This window comes from Condylura cristata, unplaced genomic scaffold (assembly GCF_000260355.1).
Source record: "Condylura cristata isolate star-nosed mole 26May11 unplaced genomic scaffold, ConCri1.0 scaffold00004, whole genome shotgun sequence".
NCBI classification, from domain to species: domain Eukaryota; kingdom Metazoa; phylum Chordata; class Mammalia; order Eulipotyphla; family Talpidae; genus Condylura; species Condylura cristata.
In genome coordinates this window covers 35,225,870-35,242,752 of record NW_004567105.1, presented here as the reverse complement: position 1 = coordinate 35,242,752, position 16,883 = coordinate 35,225,870, and the positions used below count along the sequence as shown (strand labels likewise).

Sequence of the window (16,883 nt, the reverse complement as noted above, 5' to 3'; positions counted from 1 at the left end):
GAGTTCCTAGCCATATTTCTCATACATATATATGAGAATTGGGGTAAGTATCCATTCCATAGGTTCTAGTACTTCTCCATCTGGCATTTACCATATGCCCAGCCTCATCTCTGATCTCCCCCCTTCCTTGGTCCTCACTATTCTTTTTTGCATGCATCAAGTCCCTGACTTAGGTATTATAAATATTTCCCAGAATGTACTTTTGTAATTCCTTTTGCTCTGCCTGGGATAGCTCATCTTCCTGTGCCTACTCCCATCTGAGCTGGTAAAACTGCTTCATGCATGTCCTTCATGACCCCATTTGGTTGTTCTATCTAGCCTTGTGAAGCCTTTCCTACTCCCACAAACAAAATTAGAAGCTTCCTCCTCTACTCTACAGAGCACTTATCAGAGCAAGGATTCTAATCGATCTTAACAGTCTAAATTTGACCCCATTTTTCCACTTATCACCTTTATTCACCTTAGTTGATTTTTCTATGAAATGGGAATAGTGAGATCTTATACATTTATTCCACAAATAGTTATTCATTGTCGACTTTATTTTAGAAGCTATCCCAGGTTGAATAAGACTGAGTTCCTGCTTACATGCACTCACATTGAATGGGAGAGTCACAATTTAAAATTATCAAGTATTAATCATTATTCTAAATGCTATGAAAAAATAAGTACCAGAGACATATGCTGGATGATTAAGGGAGAAATGTTGTTTTAGAGAGAGGAGTCAGAGAAAGTTTCTTAGTGGTGGTGGCATTATCAGCGACAATGAAGGAGCAGAGAGCACATTGTAGGAAAAAGAAACTTCGTTCGCAAAGGCCCCGAGGCAGAAAGGATGAGCTTGGGGCTAGGGGACAGGAAGGCTAACTATATGGCTACTGTCAAGTTAGTGAAGCAGAGAGTGAAGGAAGTGAAGCAGAGAGTGAAGGAAATGAAGCACCCCCCATTCCTAGCACCAAAACTTTCAGATGTTTAGCTCTGGAGTATTTCCTCAATTCATTTCTTCCTCCTTTTCATCTATAAACTCTCATAGCCTGATTTCTGCCCATGATTGTAGTTAAACTCCCCTCAACACTATCCTCTATCATGCTAACATGATGATCTAAATATGTAATTGACCCTACTGTTCTTTCCTTTACATTTTCCCATTGACTTAACATTGTCTATAGAATAAGTTCCAGATGCCTCAGTAGACAAAACCCCTTAGGACCTAGTTCTGCCTACCTCTCTACTACTTAACTTGCACATATCCTTTGGCCACACCAAAATACTATTTCCCCTAATATATTTCTGATCTCTAAGTCTTACCTCAAGTTGTTTCCTTCCTCTAAAAACCATTTCCTCTTTCCACATCTTTGACATTCAATAATCAGACTCAGCTCAGTAGTTACTTCTCTGTGTTCCCATTATAACTTAGGAAGATCATAGTTCAATACAGCTTACCAAGAATTATTAAGATGATCTGTTTATATATCTCTGCCTCTCCAGATAGCCACCAATTTTCTCAAAGGCAGGGAATTAGTTCTTAATCATATTTTACCTGCAGGGCATGATCCGAGTTCTGTCTCAGAGCAGCTAAGCAAGGATGCAGTTATCTCCTCTCTGTGCCAGCTGAGAACTCCCTCCCTAGTCTGACCTTCTGTCCCAGGCCTAGGATACACCTGTGAGGTTCTGTTCAAGTGAAAGAGTTTCAACAGATACCTAACTATTATCAAGATTCTTGAATCACGTTCATTCATTAAATGCAAGAGGAAGACAAAATGTACAGCTCAGGAAAAGATATTCATGTTGGAGGGGAAAAAAGGGAAGAACAGAAATTGTACTTCTAAGTTTTAAAAGGAAATTAAATATTTGAAGAAGCAGGTTTACTTTAAATAAATCTACCTCCAGCATTCACCCATCTGTTTTTTTTTTAAACAGAATGATCACCTGTCAAGTATAGTTTCTATACCTTTAATGCCCTTTTTCTTGATACTTAAAAAGACAGAAAGGTAGTTGAGACTAATGTTAATTATTTTTCAAATTAATGTTTTAATAAACTTCCTTTTACATTAAGTTCAAAGTTCTAGATGGACCTACAAGACTGTACAATATTTTTCATAGTACAATGCCTTATTCACCACACCCCCTAAAATAACCTGAAGACAAATCATTACAGACTCCTTCAAAAGTTTAACAAGAGATAAATCATAGCTATGGAAAAACCACTGACCAACTAACACATAAACTGAGGAGTTACTTAATGTGTCCCTGGGACAAAACCTACAAAATGTTGAGCCCATTTTCCCCACAGCAGAGAAAAAAGAAACCTCTGTGAATTATTTCTAGCTTCTTTTCCTCCTCCAGAACCTTTCTCCATTAAATGAGATTGGCATTCCCCTTACTGCACTTGCATGATGTCTCCGATGAGATATGGGTCCCTCCAAACTCCCAAAAGCTGCCCTCGCCTGTAAGACCTCCATGCATGTCGGTGCTGAGCTCCCCCCATGGAGGCATTTTTCTCCTGGTCTGGTGAACACTCTCCTTTCAGGAATTCAGACAGGACCTGTGAAGGCTCTTGGCTCCATTACTCCTCCAGGCAGGGGAAAAGTTGTCTTTTTTGTGCTCTCAGGCAATCCTGTATCTTCCTGCTTCATTTGGATGAGTGTGATGAGTATTTGCTTTCTACACTAGGAGCTCCCTGAGGTCAGAGATGGTGTTTATTCCTCTTTGAATGCTCTGTGACTAATTCAGTGTCTGTGTTTGTTGATTGACACTACTTGACAGAGAGAAAGGCTACTACAAGGTGAGAACAACTCTCCATTCATTAAAGTTTCAGGGAAATGGAACCTAGTTTCTCCCCACTAGGCAAATAGGGTAAGTTGGCTAACTCACTAGCAAAAGATGCCTTCCTGCTGACAATAGCCACTCCAGAATCATCTAAAGGATGAAGGGCATTTTCACCAAACTCTTAATCCCCAAATTTCCCCCTTATAACACCCATTCTATTCATCAGGGACATTTTAATTTAAATGAGTTTAATCCAAAACAATATGTTTTATTGAATATCATTCCTTTCCACTTCACCACAACAATTTAAAAGATTTTTATTTGTCCAAGTAATTTAAAGTCAGGGGAAAAAAAAAACAGTATATAATCCAGCAGTGAGGATTTGTTTACACTCCTTTACACCACCGTGTAAGGAAGACATAGTGGCATTTACATTGGTGCCATGTACATGGCCCTAGAACCAGATGTTACAAGGTACCTTGTAACTCATCTCCTCTAAGCAATAAAGCCTTTTTTTTCTGGCAAAAGTTTGAGAAACTTAACTGCTGTTTTCTATCAGCAGATACAACAGATGGCTGGCACATGCCTGCTTTGCTAAATGAAATGGGCTCTCTGTAGAATTACTTTGATCCCTAGTGGCATGTCTACAACACCACAATGCAAAATACCACAGCATAGCAGAATCTAAACATTAAAGGTTTAAAGCCGTGCTTTTGATATGAGTACCTTCTTTTAAAATCATGGCCATAGTATGTAAACATAGTCACATTCCCACTTTGAAACCATGGAACAGGGGTCAGAAAAGGAGGCAATGCCTTCATTTGGTGACATAAAATCACGGCAATGGTATGACAGCAAACCCTGGTAGTTCAAAGGTATGTGATCACTTGAGTTGTAACTACCGACACAATCACAATGCCATTAGGAAGAAATGTGGACAGTGCCTATTAAGGGATTTAAATAATAATAATGTGTTACCATAACTTCAGAATTGGAGAGAGGTGTTTAAGGCTATTTGGCGTCCCTTTGAAAAGGAAGAGGAAGTATATGAATTAAAATCCATGTCATTCCAATGGGAAATTTGAGACTGAAAACTGAAGCTAGTGTAAAGGGGACTAGTGTTACATCAAACCAAATACTACATTAAGTCAGGAGCTAATTAGGGCGCTAGTGTCAATTTAGTGACAGAAATGGATTATTCAAATATTACAGAAACATGTTGGGGGAATGATTCTGGTTTTTATTTTGTTTTTTAATTTGCAAAAATCTGAATCAGAGTCATGCCTACTTTCTGATCTCTTTCTTTCCTAGTAGGTGCTTTTCTCACTTTAAAGCTGAATTTGGATGCTACTAACTAGACTCATCCAAAGGATGAGTGGAGACAAAACTCCAGTGTGGAGACAAAACTCCAAAGCTTTCCTTATACTTGACTTTTTGCTAGTATTGTTGTTTCTGGCAATTTTCAATAACTGGAGCTTTTTTTAATTGATAAGGAACTAATAAGGGTATGGACGCAGTTATAATTAACCTTACACATTGAGAAATATTTCACTTGCTACACTGTATTGTCAGCATATCTGCATGCACTACCCTGGATGGCCACACATAAAACAAAGGAGCACATGTGTGCAGTTTAACCAAATACCAACATCATCACTTTTTCCAAAATATACCACCCACATGTCCAAAACAGCAGACAAAATTCTCCTCTTCCCTTCCCATATCCATAACAATTCTAAGCTTTGTTTTTAAACTTGAAATGGAGAAAAATAAAGCAATTCCACTCTTCTAATGGTTGAAAGAACTGTGGCCACTATGTATGACAAAGAGCTTGCTCCTAAGATCTGGTCCTGATAGATGGATGGCTAAGAGTTTGCTTAGTAATTAATGTGCTGGGGTTTGAAGTGAATATTGGCTGGTTATCTTTACCCAGAGAATTTCTATGCCATGCGCATCAGTTTCACCCTAAGCTTTGCCAATCATTCATGAAATCCTGGTATTTGATCACAAGCAGGTTGAAAAGATCAGCACATGTGGCTCTACATAAATCCATAACCATTGTTGTTGTTTTTTAAATCAATATAAACAGAGAAGCCCTATGAACTAAGTACAAGATCCATAATACTTCAGCATCTACATGCAGGTGATACAATATTTTGTGGTTACTGAGATCAGGAGTTTACTAAGGTCATTGTAAATAAAGATCTATTTATGAGACCTGTATAAATAAAAATTTCAATCTTTCACCAAATCAGTTCACACAGAAGTCAACAGTGGTGTCATGTTAGATTTGTCTAACAACATTCCTCATTAAGGTTTTATTTGAAAGCCATTAGGTTTAGAAAGGGTTATTTTCCAAATAAAATGTTTAATTAGTGCCTAGTTTAGGAAAGCAAAATGGTAGCTCATGGCCCCTACCTGTCTCAAACTTAGGGAAAATTAGTATAAGGAATGCCTCATTGAAAAATATCAACTATTAAAAAGTTATACATGGCCCTCCCTGGTGGCGCAGCGTCTTAAAGCACAGCACTAAGAAGCTAAAGCCACTTCCGCATGAGTTCAATTCCCGCCTGTCCCGGAGGTGACCACATGGCATCAATCTGCCTGTTCTGTTCCCCACTCTGTCTCTGGTGAAGCCTCTCACCCCCCTGCACCTCTAGCCTGTACCCCAGTTCATGATAGATAAATAAATAAATCTTTAAAAAAAAGTTATATATAATAATAGTGTTTTTCCTTAATTACTAAAAGTCCTTAAAGTCCAAACCTCTTTAGCAGAAATTCTTCTCTCATCTGACAACCTTAAGAAAGGGCATGTTAGGAAAGAGAAATATTTTAAGTGGGAGATAAAGTGGAAACAGGATTTCCCATGGAAAATGGGGATTTCAGTGAAGGAGGTCAGGTAATCTGATTTCTGGAAGGGAAGCCTTCTGAAGAAGGGGAGAGGGGATCGCAAAAAGAAGGGGAGAGGGGATCGCAACAGAAACTGGTGAGAATCATAAGTATTAATGAATCCTTTGGGCTCCATTTGTCATAATCAGCCACAAAAAGATACTTCGTGTAAAACATTTTTTAAATCACAAATCAATATGTATTCCTTGTGGAAAAAAAAAAACAAAGTATAACACATGCAGGTGAAACTAAAGTTACTTTAAAGAATTAGACTTTTCTCCTACTTCCACCCACATTGTTTGTAAATAGAATCGAACAGAATATATGGTTAAGGATCACTGACTGGTGGCCCCCCCGGGTGGCGCAGCGGGTTAAAGCACAGCACTGAGTATCTAAAGCTGCTTCCACCTGAGTTCGATTCCCACCTGCCCCGGAGGTGACCACATGGTGTGGCAGACCTCTCTCCCCTCTCCCCTCTTTCCTCTGCTTCCCCTGGGCTGTTCTGTTCCCCACTCTTTCTCTGGTGAAGCCTCTAGCTGCCCCTGAGCCTCTGGCCTGTACCCCAGTTCTGTATGCACAAATAAATAAATCTTTAAAAAAAAAAAAAGGATCACTGACTTTGACTTAATTTCTGATGGTATCAAAAGGTCATCTGGAATATTCATATGAATGTTTCATTGTAGTCTGCAACTACTGCTGGGCCTACCATTTTTCAATTTTATTTTTGTGAATAGCATACCCATGATTTTCTTGGCATAAATCTCTGGAAGTGAAATTTCACAGTCAGAGGGTCTGTATTTTACCTTTTGCCATCAGAATTAAATTGACTGTAAAGAGGATACGTGGGCAGAGCTCCCTATGACCATTCTGCATATACTAAAACTTATTTTTTTTTTTTACCAACTTGATGTGAGAAAATGAGTCTTACTGATGTTTTTATTTGCAGATGTTCAAAGTAGAACATGAGAAGTTCTAAGTGGCCCCAAGAGCACTCTGAGCTACTGGACTAGTAATATTTTGGAAATAGTTAACACCTACTAGCCCTTCTTGGTCTCCAGTCCTGATATTATTTTAACTTTCTCTGTATGTTGCAAAAACAGGTAAATATTGTTTAAAAATGTATTTATCAACACAATTTATGTGTTTGCTTGTGTTGAAACCGATAAATGTTTGATATGTTTGGATAAATTAGCTAGATAATGGAATGAACTTTTCATTTTCCATGTAGATGTTTTTGATGTGGCTTGGCTTTAGCCACAGATGCCTTTCAAAATACTTAATTGGTATTGAAGTAATTATTTTTCCCATCTTCAAAATTTCCATGCATTTAAAAAATTATGGTGCTGGAATCACATAACTTTATTGAGTAACATTAATCAAATTTAAATGCTATTTTAAAATATCTTGCTGTCTGGCATTGTATGGATCTTACTATCCCCCACCTCCCTTCCTGGCTATCCTCCCTCGGAATAAAAACTGACACCAGATTTCGTGGTTACCTATGGTAAATTCCAAGAGCAGGCTGAATTTAGAAAGTGAGATAGCTCAGGTGCTAACATCTTCCTGCATAATGAGATCATCTACATGGGCAGTTGACTCCTAACAGGAGATTCTAGAAGCTTTGTCTCCATGTCAATTGCACCATCTCTTCTAATTTCCTACTAGAAAAACCCAGACATCGTTTCATAGGTCAGTTCATTTCATACTCAACCATATGCCAATGTTTGTGAACATGCAACAGGGGAGATAAGATGGAATTTAAGCCTTTGCTTCAAATGTTATTTGTCAGAAGACAAGCTCTTGTGAGTTTATATGAGAAATGAAGAGAAGTAATAGATAAATGGTAGGATAAATAAACAAAAAAGATACAAACGATCATCATTTTCTGCTTCTACAACTACCAAATTTTTTCACTGGGGGAGTGCAAGTGAAATACCTTTTAGTGGTTCTTGTAAGTCCATAAAAGTATATGTATTTTCAAAAATACAGCATTAAGACTGTCATATCTTACAAGTGGTCATATCTTACAAGTGGTCAAACAGTTAAACAGAAGCAGGTGAAAATAAAAGGAGCTAAGGCTGTCCATTGATTCATTACTGACCTCCCAAAATTTCAAAATTAACTGTCCATTAAATATCTTTGAAGAGAGAATTGGAGAGAAAGGGGAATAATCTCCCTCTAGTGAGAGTGAATTTATCTGCAAAATGGGAGTATTAGCCTGGATGACCTTCCTATTATGAATTTTAGTGGATCCAAAATAACTACTTTTTTATGACAATGGAAATGCTGAAAGGTTTAGATTTGATCTATTTTAGAAAAAAGAGAGAATGAACAGGCCTGAGGGAAAAAAGACATCTAAAATGGTCATGCCTCCACTGTAACAGGTAATTAGAAAGAACCAAAGTGGTTTCTCAATTCAAAGTAGTTACTTTTTATAAAGTGTTTCTGAATCACATTCTGCTCAGAAATACACATTTAAGGCATCTTAGAATAAAAAAAAGATCTGAAATGTGATTTCAATTATAATTACAATGATTTTCATAGTAGACACATTTTACCAACTAATAAGCAAGAGAATTTATGACTTACCATTTGTCCTGTAGAGCGAATCCGCTAATTACACAAAAGAAATTAAGCTCACGTAACATCTTATTCCCTTTCTTTCTAAAATTAGGTCATATATGTAATAGCAAAACTATATAAAAATTTAACATGTAAAAGATGTTAATGTGCCAAGTAAAAGGAATGCTTCTTCACAAAAATATATTGCAGCTTTCTGTTCCAATGACAGTATTTAAGATGGTAACAAAAAACAAATCAATACCCTGCAATATTTTACAGATTCTTACATGACACTTTTTGAGTCTATAAACTCTACCAGAAATAAGACATTCACATCAATGCAGTGAAAAGGTTCAACATACCAATTTTTTCAAGTACACAAAGTCAAAACTACAGACTTCAAAATGTAAAGTATGTCACAGATGATAAGTATATAACAGTAAGTGTTTTAGATATTTATTTAAAAATTTATGTCAATGATCAAAAGAGAGAGAGAGAAATGATGTTGGTATTTCAACTCTTTACATTTCCAGCAGCCTGAAGACACTGAGTCTTATCAGTATAGTTAGATTAGACACATCACTTCCCCTTTCCTTTAATTCACAGGGCAACTTTAAATAAATGGGGACGAATCATTTATTGCTTTAGAAATCAGATGAGGAATTACAATTAAAGTTGTACCATGTACCAAACTACACACTATACAGCTACCTGCCACACTCTACCTGTCATCAGGGAGTGGAAATATGGAGGGATAATGTTCTTCAACCTTTCTGGTTATCAGAACTTACCTGCCCTGCAGCTTGCCAGGTAAAATTCATAGAATGAATATTGACAGGAATGGCTGGCATTCTCTGTTGTGCTTTCCTGAAATCATGTGTGAAGGGGGCCATTTTCCCCTCTGAAACAATCAGGATGTCTTCTTCAAATCCTGGTTTAAAAAAAATAAAACTATCAAACTAGGTGAACTTAAAAGAACTCACATTAGAAGTTGCACGCAAAAAGAACACCAAAGAATGAAGGTTATTTCTGCTCACAAGCACCTGCCTAGGCACAAACAATGCTACTGCGATTAATTTTCCTCCCTATTCAGTAACAATGATGCCAACATGTTTTCAGGGAGGAGTGTACATGCAGTTCACTGATGCAAACAAACGCTGGGTCCACCTAAAACAAATGTAGGGTTGTAGAAACTCCCAACCACTAGCTCAGCTTTGCTTTTGTGACTTTACAAGCTTTCAGGTGAAAACTACATAATTAACGAGTGGGACGATCTTCCTTGGATATTAAATTTTAAAAGCATACCGAATGAGGCGTCCTTTCATAGAAGAGCTGGAGGGAGTGGAGACGCACGGAGGGGAAGGCGCTGGGCGCAGGAGCCTTACCTATGAGCACTCTCGCCTGGTGGGCGTCTATCCACAGGTACAGGCTCTCCTCCCGCGGCTGCCCGACCTCCGCGCGCAGCACCAGCAGGCTTTGGAGGATGCTCCCGAGCACGAGCGCTGCGGCAGGGAAGGAGCGTCTCAGGGCCATGCTGCTCAGGACCTTCTCGCGGATGATGCTCGCCGCTGAAACTCCAGCCGCACCTACCCAACCTGCAGGCAGGCGGCTCTCAGCTCTCTCCGCTGGAGCAGTTCTGGCTTATACAGCTGGGCGTGCAGCCTCCAGGGAGAGCCGGAGGAGGAGGAACGGGTGAAGGCAGGCGTGAGCTGGGCAAGAGGAGGGGCGCTGGAGGAAGAGGGATCGGGAGACACTCAAGGCTGGCAAAGCGGAGATGCCAGCATACGCTGCGAGGCCAACAGTCAGAGGGTTAAATATAGCGAGAGGGAAAGCGGGAAGGGCTGGCGTTAGGGAGGTGCGAGCGAGAAGTGACGAAGAACAGCTGGCCACCACTGGGGGGCGCCTGGGGGCGGGGCCGCGCGGGACCCCCCAGAGGCCTAGTTCACGCCGGGGTGTGAGCACGCGCCAAGTTATGCTGCGGAGAACTACGGTCCCAAGGACCCCCGCGATGTCACCGGTCTCAGCCTTCCGCTAGCAAAGCACGGGTGGAGGGTAAAGGGGTAAACGGACGCGGCAAGTTTGCACTGAGCGCTAATGATGGGCATGAGGATAACTCCTTTGTGCGCGACGTTAAACTAAGGCACTTATCACTCCTTTTCTTCCCATCCGCCGCTACCATTGCTTGCGCTCCCATCCCTAGGTTGTCCGATCTTCTCGTGCTTTCCCATCAATTTAAAGCCTGATTTCCACTGTCCAGTCCTGTGGTGCCCGCATTGCAGGCGCCTGGGGCTCTGGGCTTTCCTTTTGCGCTTGTCAGGCACCACATGGGGTGTTTAACAGTTGAGAGGCCCGGCTCCCTAACTAACCCTACAGGGCCTGGACGAGATCCCTGGGTTCTGGACGATAGGCGTACTTGATTCCCTGGGGCAGGGCTCCCCACGTGTAAAAAATCTTTGTATTTGTTGGTGTTTCAAGAAATGTGTGTGGTGGTGTGCGCTGGTGCTGAACTCACTCACTGGAGCCTGAAATTGGGCTATGGCCTTGCCTACGGGAAGCGCAGTTGGCTGTCAGTGGGCGACAGCCTCACCCACCCGCCCGAACCAGCCCGAACCGCAGAAAGCTTTTAACTTGCCTTTTGCTTAAACCTTTGGATGCGCGAAGAAAACGGAAGCAAGAGCTTTTTTTTTGTTGTTGATGTTGTTGTTTTTTTAAAACTTAGATCCCAGACTCAGAAAAGGGTTGTTTACTTCTCTTTGTTCTTAGCACCCAGATGCTGCGACAAATGCCCCAAGGATCAAGTGTCAGCGGCTGGGCGTGGTGTTTCAGCGAGTCCTTTGTAGAATAGTGGACACCTCGAGAGGAAAAAACAAGCAGAAACAACAGAAGGGCCGCTGAACATGTGCATGCATTAAGTTAAATAAATGTTAGGTCGTGAGAAGTTACTAAACAGAACAGAATGTGCGTTTCCAATTATGAAATATTTTCAGCTGTACAACTGTTGATCTTTAAAAGGAATTAGACAAGAAGGCTGTCTAATTATGACTGGTTTGAATTTGCAGTGTCTAAATTTTAAAAGGACTTTGTTTTAAGTGCTTACTTAATCCTCACAACTCTTTTAAGTCGGTACTATTATTATTCCTATTTTACTGATGGAAACAGCGCTCTGAAAGGCCCAAAGAATCTGTGGACGATTCAAGGCTGAAATCCCTGGCACTCAGACTTCAAAGCCTGTTTTCTTAGCCACTGTACCTTATAGTGATAAGTAAATCATAATTAAGTCTGTTTACATCCCAAGCTTCACAGCTTTTCTTCTTTACAAGTATTTATTGCTTTTCAAACTTTTTGGGTAGTTTTTATTTCAGTGAGTATTCATTTATATATAATGTATTCATATACATCAGACAACGGGTTAGAGCACTTTAACATTGTAATGCCAGTTGTCTCTCAGTTAAAGATTATAATTTCCTATCACAACAGACCTTTTTTTTTTTTTTTTTTTACTCTAGAGAGCATGGTTTTAATTGAAGATGTTTTCCCCTCAGTATTGCTCAAAACCCTACGGCTCTTGGTGCAAGGACGCCCTCTACAGGCTGTTCTAATTAAATACTAATAGCGAAGTAAGTCTCCTTAAAATGTACTTTTGGATAAAGAAAAAGAGGGACTAAATTCCTACCTAATTCAACTGCCTTTGAGTGAGCTTTGCCTGCAGTAGTTGAATTTGCTGTTGGGGGTAATGGTAACATAACATGCTGTAAGAATAACTGGTTTCTATTCACTTCTCCCCAGCAATGGACACTAACAAATACTAAATTATACAAGTGAAGAAAAATACTATTTAAGAACTCTTGTATTTGAGCTCTTTTGATTTTTCACTGAAAGGTAGGATCATATGATATATGAGATGCCACACAGCTATTTTTAATAACAGAGTGCATCTTGGGGGTCGGGGGAGGCCCCTCTGAAAGCTAAATAAAGCCGTGAGTCTTCTTTCTTAGAGCAAAGTGGCTTTTCATTTAGAATAGTCACATTATATTTTGTTTAAAATTTCTCTATTTGAACAAAAATGCAATAATATTTCATATAAAACTGGAAAATTAGATTTTACAAGTCAATTGTGTTTCATTTGAAAATTCTACTACTTATTTTCTATTCCATCATCCTTCCTTCCCTTGTATAATTCATTCTCATCAATTATATTTGCAGTCCACTACACTTACTTGTTCATCAACTCATTAACAAAGATTTATGCAACACCTATTTTGTGCCATACATTGCCCTAAAAATTACTGGGAAGACAGAGGTGGTAAAAAACATGAAGCTGCACAAAAGATAAAACATGAGCCTGTAACAGGTGGCCCCCAAGAAAAGATTCCAGGCTCCTTGCTCCACACAGGGAAGAGTGGAGCTGAGCAGAAAGGAGAGCAAGAAATGACTGTAAGCAACGATGGAAATCTAGAAGGAGACCTGGAGGAGGCACAAGGAGCAGAAACATGTGAAGAGCTGAACTTGCTGCTCAGCCTTGGACTTAGGCCAGAGACTTGTGGAACATGGAAGGAGATAGTTGAACCAGATGTGTTAACCCCTAAGGTTAACAATGGAAGTATTTATCTTAACTTGGGTTTTGATTTTTTTTTCTTTTCCTCCCAGATTTGCCTAACCCTTTCTGTCCCTTACCTATGGTTTCCCATCAGAAGGTGCCTTAGACTTGGGTCTCTGTAGTTCAGCTTTGGGCTAATCCTTGTTTGATTGGGCATTGACCCATAAAAGATGAGCAAGTTTGGGTGTTTTATGTGAAAATTATGTTATCTATTCTTTCCCTTCTCTTCATCACCTACTAATTATATTAAGTTCCTTTGCATTAAAGGCACTAGAGTATGCGTGGGTCTGCTAGACTTAAAAGACTGCTTGGCAGGAGTATAATGGAACAGGCGAGAAAATAACAAAAATAATGAACAACCATATACCAGAGACATTCTGTGGGGGTGGAGTGGGGAATGGGATCAAAACGGGGGGCGGGGGGGAGTGCAAGGGACTATGGTGGTGGCACAGGGGTGATTGGTGATGGGAAACCCGCGGGGATTACAATCAAGATGGGAAAAAAATGTGCAAAATGATGTAAAAATAAACTTTGTAATAAAAAAAGAAAAAAAAAAGACTGCTTGGCCACCATCTTGGTTATGAGCAGTTCTGCATTCAAATACAAGGTGAGTCCAGTCAATTAGTTACAAGTCTCCTTTCAAATTTAACAAGAGCAGGATGTCTGATTGTCCTGGAACAAAGGGTGACCATCCTGAGGTATGACTGGAATGCCTGGGGGCCATTGACTGATGGGTAACCCTGCCCTCACAGAGCCCAATGGGAAGTGTCTTGTCCATAAGATTGGAACTGTGAATAGGGGATCTGGGGTATGGTTTTCCATCTCAATACTGAGTCATCAATAGGAAGTGCCTTGTCCATAAAATCGGAACCATTGAATAGGGTGGGTGTAGGATATGGTTTCCATCTCAATACAGACTCATCAAGTAGATGGCAGCAGAATCACCCTCTCTACCCCTAGATACATATGCACATTTGTTCAGTTTCACCTACCCTGTTTTCTTTGTTCTCTTATTCCTGCGCAATTGATGCTGCATTGTTATTCTATCAAAAAAAGGACAGAAACTTGTTCTTTCAGCAGCATCCTCATTGTGTAACCTGCTCTGCAATTCCCATTGGTCAGAGCAGTGCAGTATTGCCCACGTAACAAGTATGTGCTGTCTTGATGTGGTGCATGGCAGAACGTATTTAGAGCAGACTAGTACGAGGGTTGTGGGCCTATAACAGACATAGAACATAACACCCCATAACTTAAGTGTGGACTGTGAGTAGTGTTGTCTTTTTAGAGTTCACTGTAAAAGGGAGAAATAAGAGTGACTTTACAGTGGTGACATCCAACAACATCACGTAACCTAGGTTATCAAGTCAACATATGTAATGATAAGTCATGTTGACGGCCCATAACTCCTGTTAGTCGTGGAAACAATCTGAAAGCCCCAACTGAAAAAACACTCCAGAAAATACTTGTCCAATAGTCAGAACTGTCATCAAAAACAGTGATAACTGAGAAACTGTCACAGACAAGACGGGTGTAAGGACACATGGCAAATAAATGTAATATGGTATCCTGGATGGGACCTAGGAATAGAGAGAGGATAGCAGATTAAAAGCGAAGGAACTTCTAATAATCATATATCAATTTTGACTTATTGTGACAAATAAAGCATACCAATTAAAGTTTGATAGTAAGGAAAATCAGGTTTGTTAGGGGAACCCTATATTATCCTTGAAATTTTTCTGTTGATCTGAAGGTATTCTAAAAATTAAAGTTTATTTTAAAAGTAAAAGGTAAAGACCTGGATACATTCAAAAGCATTTAGCTACTGACATTTAAAAAATAGATGTTTTCTCAGAGGAAAAAAAAAACTTGTATTTCTAACTTCTTAAGGGCTTTTTTGGTTTTTCATGACTTTTTCAAGGAAAAGTTATCAAGTTGTCTAGTTACCCTCCTAGCAAGAGGGTGGACAGAGAGTGTGAATAGCTATTTAAAGATGGTTCACCTGCTTGACCTGGGCTCCCACAGGTTTCTCAGTTGGCCATTCAAGGTCTGGCAGAGTAGCAAAGGGGCAGGGAGGGAAAAGGTGCCCAAGGCTGTTGACGTCAGCCCGGGGACTGAAGTGCAGTTGTAAGGGAGCAAAGCAAAGACAGCTGCAGAGAAGGGTCTTCCTGAGCCCAGCTACTCACTGCTACCTCCAGCTGCCTGTCTGTTGGCACACTGCACCGGCACCGCATGCTGACTGTGTGTGTTGGAACAAAGATGGGACATATCAGCTGTTCCCTGAGCTGTGTTGTAGTTGGGGACCAGATCTCCCTCTATCACAAGGACAGGCAGCCACAAGACTATAAGTAAGAAGAGGATATTGCCAAACATTTTTTGGAAAAGATTTATTTATTTATGCTTATAGAACTGGGGTACAGGCCAGAGGTGTGGTGAGTGAGAGGATTCACCAGAGACAGAATAGGGAGCAGAAAAGGCAGATCAATAAAGTACATTGCTTAGGGGAGCAGTGGGTGGGTCAGGAGAGGTCTGCTGGGCCTTGTGGGTCAACTCCCTGGCAGGGGATGGAGCTGGTGCTGCTGTGGCTTCCGAGAGCTTCATAATGCGCTGCTTCAACCAGTTTGGCCACCAGGGATCTCCCTTTTTGCCAAACACTTTTAACGCAGTCCTGTTTTAAAAAACAAGCTGTGTGTGGTGTATGCATACATGCATGGGTAGGGTCTAAATGTTTACACACAAAAATATTTCGTAGTTACCTATGGGTAATAGAACTAGGGTATGACACTCACTCTATGCACAATTATCTCCTGATTTGTTTTTTCAATGAACAACCATAATTAAAAATCATTTTTAAGGGAAAAAGGTCATTTCTTTTCTTCTTCAGTTAGTTTCTCCCAAAGTAAGCAGCTGTCACCACCCTAGCCCAGCACTACGGTGCTGGTATACTTTACCACTTAAGAACTGCATGTCACAGTACTGACAGCTCATTACCGAAGCACAGCCTCAGCTTGAGTGTTCTTCACCAGCTCATGCACACTCTGGCTCTTCTTTCCTCACATGATAGCATTTCCAAGCAACCTAGCATATCTTGTCTTCCACAAACTCTATCGATTATTCTCTGTTCGTCCATGCTACTACATCCTGTGACATTTAACAGAGCTATTTTTTCATGATGGGGAAAAAAGGGCAGACAATTTTACTGCGCAATATTAGAAAAATGGAAAAGTAAATGAGAATTAGAATATCATCACAGAAGGAAATATTATTGAATTATTGAAACAGATGTGGTGATATATGTAATCAACCATGAAACTAGTGAGTCCTAGGGCAAATTAGGAATAATAAGGCAGCTTCAGGGGCAGTGCAGGCAGGGATCAGGAGAATTAAGGAAGGTTCCAGAGATAAGGGCAACAAATTCCAAAGGGGAGTAATCACCTTGGAAATTACAAACACCCCCAGGACTAGGGGCAACAGGACATTCCGAATAAGGATGATAAACAAAAGTATGCTAAGAAACTGGCCTGGACAGAGACTCAGTTCTGGGCCCAGAGACTTTAGGACAGTGAGGGAGGAGAACTAACCAATCACAAAGAGAGGAGTGGAGCTTTGGAATAACTGGGGGAAGAAGGTCTGTATTCCCTGAGGCACCACTCCACTTGGCTCAGTGCCCCTCCCTGGGTCAGCTCCCAGGCCTGGTTCTACCGGCCCGGGAGTCCTACTTTGCTTCTGTTCCTTTTCTCCTAAATAAACTTTTTCTTTCTAAGCAAACTTGCCTCTTCTTGCTCACTTGCTCACTCAGAGCATCAGCAAAGTTCCTGCTGCGCTTTGTGAGAGATCAGCTGCAGTGGTCTAGTGGCGGGGACCAGCGCTGCTGGTTTCTGTTTATGGCTGAGAGACTCAACCTGAAAACCTGAAACGATGGTATCACTATCACCACAATCAAGAAAAGGGACATTAAGGGGAATCCCTGGTGGTGCAAGGAGTTATGACAGACCATGATGCAATCCACAGCCACTGCACTCCCCAGCCAGGGAGCTGACTCACATGGCACAGCAGACCTCTCCAGACCCACCCT

General features: G+C 40.6%; 1 protein-coding gene across 1 annotated transcript in view; it reads right to left on the bottom strand.

The window, feature by feature from the left end:
• Positions 1 to 9,846, bottom strand: part of WIF1 (WNT inhibitory factor 1) — a 63,212-nt gene extending 53,366 nt beyond the window's left edge. Inside the window, exons 1-2 of the mRNA XM_004675926.2 lie at positions 9,600 to 9,846; positions 9,006 to 9,145 (exon numbers count right to left, since the gene is read on the bottom strand). Of these exons, the coding sequence (XP_004675983.1) occupies positions 9,006 to 9,145; positions 9,600 to 9,747 (288 nt within the window). The 5' untranslated portion in view covers positions 9,748 to 9,846. The remainder of the gene's footprint in view (positions 1 to 9,005; positions 9,146 to 9,599) is intronic.
• Positions 9,847 to 16,883: the final 7,037 nt, after the last annotated feature.